This window comes from Octopus bimaculoides, chromosome 3, assembly GCF_046866305.1.
Source record: "Octopus bimaculoides isolate indiv1 chromosome 3, ASM4686630v1, whole genome shotgun sequence".
NCBI classification, from domain to species: Eukaryota; Metazoa; Mollusca; class Cephalopoda; order Octopoda; family Octopodidae; genus Octopus; species Octopus bimaculoides.
In genome coordinates this window covers 844,801-853,881 of record NC_142930.1, presented here as the reverse complement: position 1 = coordinate 853,881, position 9,081 = coordinate 844,801, and the positions used below count along the sequence as shown (strand labels likewise).

At 37.3% G+C, this 9,081-nt stretch overlaps 1 protein-coding gene across 1 annotated transcript; it reads left to right on the top strand.

The window, feature by feature from the left end:
- The first annotated feature begins 6,933 nt into the window (after window positions 1–6,933).
- On the top strand, window positions 6,934–7,290 carry LOC149136425 (protein ZBED8-like). The gene has a single exon (XM_089348319.1). The coding sequence runs from the start codon at window positions 6,934–6,936 to the stop codon at window positions 7,288–7,290; it is 357 nt and encodes a 118-aa protein (XP_089204445.1).
- The last annotated feature ends 1,791 nt before the right edge of the window (window positions 7,291–9,081 follow it).

Here is a 9,081-nt window from a genome sequence, read left to right as displayed (position 1 = left end):
ATGTTGTTGCTGCTGATGCTGCAAATGATGATGATATAAGGTGTAGTGGTGGTGGTGGTGTAAGGAGAAGAGGGGCATGTGTGTGTGTGTGTGTGTGTGGGTGTGTGTGTGTGTATAAAAAGTAAGAACTTTCTCTTCAGATCTTGCAGATAATATGTAGATGTCACGGAAATTTGTTTTGTCAGAGAAGAAAAAAATTGAAACGAAAATAAAGAAAAAAGAAGAGAAAGAAAATGAGTGGAAGAAAGTACAAAAATCAAGAGAAATGTGAAAAAAAAAATGTTTGTTGTTCCCCTTGCTTTCATTTCAGTTCATCATCATCATCATCATCATTACTACCAGCACCAGCATCACCATCATCACCATTTAAATAATCACTCCCATTATCGCCATCACCACCACTACCACCCTCCTCCTCCTCCTCCTCCTCCACATCATCATCATCATCATCATCATCATCATCAGTAGCAGTAGCAACGACGACAACGTCGTCGTGGTGGCCATTCTTTCTGTTTTCTTTCCAAACTGAAGTAGATAAAAGGTAGTCAGCTCTTAATAAATCAGACGAGAGCCGAGTTAGTGGTTTTGGCGATGGTTGTGCTTTTTAGTGGTGGTGGTGGTGGTGGTGGTGGTGGTGGCGGTGGTGATGGTTGGTAGGTAGTGCTACTGTTTGTGGTAGTGGTTGTTTGTATAATGGTGAGGGGAGAATATCAAACAATGTTTTCCAGATAAGTTATATTTTAGTTCTGTTATTGTCTCACCGATTCATACTCAGATATGAAAGATTTGCTGATACAACCACCACAAATCGTGTCAACTCTTCACAGGTGTTGTATTTGGGAGGGTCACTATGCCAATAAGAAACAAACGCACAGGTTAATCTACCTTAATCCGTGTACAATACACTGCTACGTATAAGACACAGTCCGATTTTGGAGCCTACATTGTCCCAAAATGTAAATGGCTAACATGTTTATACCTAAGTTTTATGCCCAAACTGTTCCGTTTTATAAACGAATTGCAGGTTCACCTTTTCATTCCAACCTGGGACTTGTTTTTTCGATCAAGAATTTTTATATAAACAACTGCGGGACTGTTGAATGATGGCGTCACCCATTGGATCGGGAATGTAGTGTACTTGCACCCACTAAATTTTTTGGGAAGAAGTGGGGCAATGGAAACGCTATGAACATCCTCCTCAAAAATTTTATCGCCAAAACGAATGAGCGTTGGAACATTTATGGATTTATTTCAAGCATTACTTTTCCATTATTGGATTTATATTGATGTACAAATATAATAGTAGTGTTTGCTTGGATATTAATATTTTTAAAAATCGACCTTGTTTGTACAAAGATTTTGGACCTTGCTTTGCACTCCCTTAGCGAATTTCTTTCCTGCGCTTATGGTCGCCAAAGATCTGTCCAGTTAGATTTGTGAAAATGTTTTTCAAAAAGAAACCGTTCTAAGAAATAGACCAGGTCTGAGATAGAATCACAGGAGAACAGGACGGACGCAGTCATGCGTTAAGTTAGGTGGTTTTCAGTATTAGTTGTTGTTGTTCGGGAATTAAACTGGTCGAAATGAAGCGTCAGCAACACGAACAAAACTGTTACTAGCTTCAAAATAACAAACTAGCAGAAAACATTCGCATTCATTTATTCACACTCTCTCCCCACTCTTTATATATATATATATCACTCTCCTTTACACATAGCTGCAGAGCTTGTCCAACCAAGCCGCTGCATGTAAAAAACTTTCTGACGTTCCTCATGGGACTGTCGTGTCCACTACAATCTTTTATAAATATGCATAAGTTGAATCAAATACAGCGATGTCTCTCTCATCATTTTGCAATTTCCCATTAATCTTATTGTTTACGTGGTAACCACCAACATTCATTTCATTATTTTATCCCCATTCTTCTGTTAAAGATGTTAATATACAACTAATCTGAAATCTGAAACGCACACATAATTTTAAACGTGATTTTAGAGAAAATAAAGTGCGTACTATACATGGAATTTCAGGCTAAATTCATGTCATTATCCCTTATGAGAGTGGTTTCCCTTAACTCATTTTATTAAATTGTTTTGAATTCAACAACAAAAAGATGTTTTCTTTGAAGTGTTCCAACTGGGGATCTAGTTCAAAACGGGGGCACCAGTTTTCATTTATGTTTTATGTAGTGTTTTTGGTACCGAAAGACTTTCAAACTTCGTATACTTATCTATTTTGTGTTATAGAACAGGAAAAAAATTTTGTATTCGGAGTTATTTCATGTAAAAAATTGTCTTATTTCGATAATTTCAACCAATCACTGACAAGTATTCAGCTGTTTATACTTACTCCTTTGGCAGTTTAAGCGGTGTAAAGCGTATTTAATCTCCATTTATAATTTCGTTAACATCTGCCTGAACTGTATGTGTACAACATTTGTTTTTTTCATTTTCTTTCACGCGTGTTTATTTCGTTAACATCTGCCTGAACTGTATGAAAGGTTTATTAGCTACTGTCTAACCCTAACCCTAACCCTACTGCCAATATGCTTCAGCCATTCTTTGACAAGCAAATAATAATTTTGTCACCGCCAGAATCGTTTGAGAATCGTTTGTGTACGTAGTCAGCACTTACTGTATTCGACTGAATGGACGTCAGTCATTGGTTGAAATTACAGAAATACGACAACTTTAACATAAAATAACTTGCGATGTTAGTTTTTTTGTTAAGAAGACTAAGAGAAAAAGATGTTTTATATGACACATTCTACTAGTGTCCCAAGTTTCAAAGTGTTTCGTTAAGAAAATACTGGTGCCGCCGTTTTGAACTAGCTCCCCAACTGGTTAAGTATAACATTAAAGAGCAAATTTCATCGCGTTACGAAGATAACCAAAGGCGACAGCGGAAACAATATTAAATAACTCATGAAGTATTATTACAACATCCGCACAAAAGCAACATTTCGACATTTACATGTGCTTTATATGTAAATGATGTAAAATTGTATGCATGTACAGAGAGAGAAAGAGAGAGAGAAGGGGGTTATTGTTCATTCAATAAAAAATACGGCAACGATAACATCAAGAAAGCTTGAAATAACTACGCCCATGTATGTGTGTGTATGTGTATGCATCGTTCTCACAAGCATACATATATTAAAAAATGTGTGTGTGTGTGTGTGTATATATATATATATATATATATATATAGCTATGTATGTGTGTGTGTGTGTGTGTATATATATATATATATATAGCTATGTATGTGTGCGTATATATATATATATATATGTGTGTGTGTGTGTGTGTGTGTATGTGTGTGTGTGTGTGTGTGTGTGTGTGTGTGAAGGCGCGTGACCTAGTCGTTATGGTGTTGCACTCACGGTCGCCAGATCGTGATTTCGATTTCCGGACCGAGCAGCTCGCTGTGCTCTTGAGCAAAACACTTTCTTGTTGCTGCAGTTCACTTAGCTGTAAATTGGTACCCCTGTGATGAACTGGCCTTCTGATCAGGGGTGGGGGGAGATGTCGGCCTGCTTGCCTAGCCAGCGCAGTGGCATCATTTGAAAAGCTAAAACAATGCAAAGCGCATTGTGATTATCAATGTATAACAACATCCAATAATCTGGTTGATCATGTGATATATATATATATATATATATATATATATTGATATATATATATATATATATATATATATATATATATATATATATATATATATATATATATATATATATATATATATATATATAAACAATATATGAGTATATGCATATATATGTACATGTATGTACATACCTTCATCTACATGTACATATAGATACATATCTGGGTACATGACGTTGCAAAAAAAACATGGACAAAATGATAAACAAGTTACAAACAACAAGCAGGCCACATAGAGGACATATCCTTCATCAGCTGCCACCATTAAAACACTGGCGTTTCGAAGAGTTAGGGCAGGACGCATCGTTAAAATGGCTCTTCCCACGAACACAGATTAAATTTTTTTTCGTGGAGGATAATGGCGGACGAAAAACAAGACAGGAAAACGAAATGGTGAAATAAACAAACAAAAAAGGCTGTACAGCCAGACGTGGAGACGTGTGTGTATATTGAACGCTATGAAGCACGAACAGGAGAGGCGAAGAAATGCGTCCGAAGCTTAGGGAGTCAGAGACCGAAAAGAAATGGCAACCGGACACATGTGACCAGCGAGGGGTAGGGAGAAAGAGGAGAAGAGGGAGAAGAAGGGGAGGAAGTAGAATATAAGTGAGCAACGAGAGGTAGAGAGGGAGAGAGATAGTAGTAGTGACGGGGAGAGGCGAAGGACGAGCAATGAGAGATAGAGAAAGAGAGAGAGAGAGAGAGAGAGTAGTGACAGGGAGAGGCGAAGAACAGTAGAGGGAAAAATGAGAGGAGGAGATAGATGCAGAGATAGAGAGAGTCGCGTCAGAAAAATATAGTTCAAAACTTACTTGTAAAGTTAACACGTGCGTTCGATCGTGTGATACTTGGCTGAAACACATAAATAAATAAATAAATAAATAAATATGCATATATATGTACATGTATGTACATACCTTCATCTACATGTACATATAGATACATATCTGGGTACATGACGTTGCAAAAAAACATGGACAAAATGATAAACAAGTTACAAAAAACAAGCAGGCCATATATATATACATACGTGTGTGTTTGGGTGCGTGTACATATAAGTACGTACGCAAATATGTATGTATGAATATATGTACGAGTGTATATATATATATATATATATATATATATATATATATGTATGTATGTATGTATGTATATAATGCAAATAAGTAACAAGGATGTCCAGGCGTCAATGCATTTTGGCCGTTTCAAGCGGCTCCATTTAATCGATCAATGAAAGCATTACATCATTTTGAAAGAAACCGCTCTCCTCAAACGCAGGTAACCACATATATAGATTTCCAACATAAAGGATAATTCTAAATGGTTGTAGACTATATGTTGTATAAAATCTTATAAAATAAAAATAGAAATAAATAACTATTTCACCGCTCCTATATCTTGACCCCCCACCCACTGTTTTCCTCTGCTACTCTCTAAATTATAGTAGGCTAAAATACATATGCATTATTCGCTAAATTCATTCTGCCACAAATATAACATAAGAAAACGATGTAATTATTTTGGTTTCTAATACTGATATAAATGTGCTCTAAGTACTAAAAATGGTTTATCCTTTATGTTGGAAATCTGTATGGTCATCTGCGTCAGAGGAGAACGGTTTCTTTCAAATTGATGTAATGTTTTCATTGATCGATTAAATGGAGCCGCTTGAAAGGGCGTAATGTTTTGATACCTGGACATCCTTGTTACTTATTTGCACTTTGTTCACCTAACTTCGAGCTGCATAGACTATACCGAACTGGCTTGGAGCTTCTGTTTAAGTACCTAATACAAATGAATCTTAATTATATATATATGTATACATACATATATATGGTATAATTCCATCGCTGGACGATGAATGTCAACGGTACTCATATGAGTAGACTACAAAGTTCACGCAGTACGTGCGCATTGGCACGCAAGTACGTACGTATTGACCACAATTATGGTTGCTTGTTGAGCACACACTCCTGGATGGATCAATAATATTGCAGGTTGCGCAGGCGTCTCATGGATGCGTAACGTATGCACGAGACATACGCGAGACATCTCACGAGTACATTAAGCGCGCACCTCTCTATAGTCTGGGTTAGCCGCTGCACCGATCATTGCTGTCTGAGTTCATCACGTTAGCATTCAGCGATTATCCACTAGAAATTCACATCATATCAACAAACTCTTCTTATTGGTAAGTGTTTTATCGATACTTTATGCGTTTTAGTTGTTCACTTATAATCCTTATTGTCATATTTACTCCTCAAATTAAATTTATTAACATCAAAGGCCACAAAACGCGATGGGTTAAGGGTTGTGAGTACTCAGAGAATAGGCAATCCAGTTATCAAATAACATCCGAAATAAAAGATAACACTTCATTTATCATCATAATATCGGGTCTTAAATGATACCTTATATATTTTGTTTCTCGAATTCTGACCAACAGTTAATTATTACTGACCTTCAATGCGTGCTTCCATGCAACCAGTAGTATCTGAGGGTGAATATCCTTTTTCATAGCTATGTTCTGAGTCATTATGAATTTGTCTGGTAAAATTAAGCACATTGTAAAGCAGATTCGAGCTTGAAATGTGAATTATTTTTTGGAACACCCTGTATATCAGTGGTTTTCAACCTTTGTTTTCTACGGACCCACTTTTGGCCCCCGTAAAATTCTTAGGCCCATTTACTCTCTGTTAGGTAGATCAACTACAAAATCATGCCATTATTTGCTGAGGGATTTAGATATTTGTTGAATATATATCCTCCAATCACTGAAATGTTGCGATTTTTGATAATCAACTCGACTTTATTATACAAATTTTATGCACAAATTCACACACAGTATTTTTCCCAGATCAACTCAGAAATTTATGAAGCCCAGGCCTACCGTTAAGAACCACTGCTGTATACTGATACCACCAAATCCAAAAAGCATATCAATCTAGTCTACCAATAGATTTTGTATGGCTATGCAGTCCACAGGAGAAAACGTTTAGCATGCCTGAACGAAATGAAGACTCATTAACTAATTGAGCTTTCAAATAGCAGGAATGTTTTTCATGCGCATCTGATTATTGCATAAGAAGCGGAGTTTGCTAAAAACAAAAAAAGAATCTTAAGTGTTTATTTATTTTGAATGAAAAAAATATGTGTACTCATCTGTCACATTGCAAATGTACCGAGTGCAGGGATCTTATCTTTTCTTATTTCATTTTTACCCTATTGTCTCCTATGTTCGAAAAGTGTTTCCAATGATAACATGAAGCCTTGCAAATTGTCTAATCATCTTAAAAAAGTTCACACCAACGTTTCTCACAAGCCAAAGGAGTGTTTTGAAGTACTCAGTCCTGATGTTTCCTCACCATCTTCCGGCCTTATCGCATCATATAATATTGTACATTTCCTTGCAAAACAAGGTCGGCCACATACACTGGCTGAAGAACTCATAAAACCTGCAATCCTGGAAGCTTTGAAAGTGGTAAACATTTCGAATCCAGAAGCTGTTATTGCCAACATTCCACTTTCTAATAACAGCCTGTCATCTCGGATTACTGACAGAGCGATTGATATCAAAACACTCCAAGATTTGCGTAACAGCAAGTTTTCTAACTGTTGATGAGAGTACGTTTGCAAAGCAATCCGTAATCCTTACATTCGTCCACTACACAAGGATTCTGCCATTTCAGCGGAGCTTCTGTTCGTTAAAACAATCCTTAATTCAACTGGCGAAGCTGTCAATAACGCACTGCACGAATTCTTTCAAGAAAACGATATAAGTATAAATAAGAGGATATCTGTTTGCACGAACGGTGCCCCTTCTATTTTCGGGGAAGACAAAAGGGCTCGTCGCCAGATTAACTGCAGAAAGAGATCTTTTTTCTATTCACTGTATCCTTCATCGGGAGAACTTAGTTGCAAAGGATATTCGAATCCATAACCTTAGTGAAATTCTGCAACGTATAGTTTCAGCTGTTAATAGAGTAAAAAATACAGCACTTCAAGATAGCATTTCGATCGGCTCCTTTATTCAACGGATGCCTGATGGCTTACCATGAGAAATTGCCTCATTCGAGTGGTTGAAGTTTTGGAAAGTCAAGATTCACAACTCCGCATTGCGCTCCTTCAGAAACAGTCAATGATATTATACCTAGAAGAGATTTACAAGGAGCTCAACGAATTAAACTTGTCGCTGCAATGTGATGGTATTAATATCGTAACTTTCAAACATCTTATTGCGGGTTTCATGAAAAAACTCTTACTTTGGAAGATGCTGCTTTCTTTTCACGATTTCACCCATTTCGCTTCTTTAAAGGAAGAGCTTCTTACTACCGAGGAGCATGCTGACATCGTGGAACGCCTCGTTTTTTCTGCATGAAAGCTTTCAACTGCGTTTTCAGGATCTCATTTATTTACACATCTCTTTATTTGTCGACTGACTTCATACCTTGACAATGGAGGACGTCTTCAAACTTCTTGCATGTTTTCAAATAGAGCACTGCGAGGCCCTTGCTGAGGAACGTTTCATCCAAATTGCCGAAGGAGACTGGATGAAAGCATGGCTATAATACAAGAACAAATACCCGATTGTATACGAAACTGTTGAGCCATTCATTATAAACCTCTCAACATCAAACCTATGGCTCTCAGCTGGGTATAAAATATCGTTTTGTTTTCATAACAACTAGTCAAAGTAGGTGCATAGGCACTTATTAGAGTAGCAAACCGCCCACCTTTCAGGTGCAATCGTAGAGTCATTAGACGTTCATTTATAGGAACAGGAAGCTCCTTCAACTTCTTAAGGATGTCAGATCGAACTGCAAAGCCAACACCAGCCTCTCTGCGCTTCTCCTCCTGCCTCCCTTTCCAAAAAAAGGTGTATCCACCTCCTACTTCCTCAAGCTGACCATCATCTTCTAGACGAGTCTCTGAAAGTGTAGCTATAGCAATGTTATAACGGTTCAGCTCATACATACATACATACATACCCTGTTGTTGATGTTGGAAGTCCAATGAGGGAACCTTGGATCTAGGTTAGAAACCAGCTCTTTCTCTATTGGCAAGAAATCTTGAAATAAAACTGAATAATGACATCCATACATACATAATTAGATAGACGTTGACTCCCCAGGGTTCATCAGCCCTTTAACAATTCTTGGTTTTCATCTCACAGGTTGTCCAAAAACCACCCATTTTCTCAAAATATGCTTAGCGGTATTGTTAATCACCGACACACCGATCATGCAACAGGTTATACTGGGTTACATATTAGCAGTTACACTCAAGAGTACTGGAGTGCGACCTGACCTGAATATGTATGTATGTATTTGTGAATAAATATCAGAATAAACCCCAGATTTAAAATAAGCAATACGGACTGTTTGTTGCATTCAGTCTACGAGGCGATGCT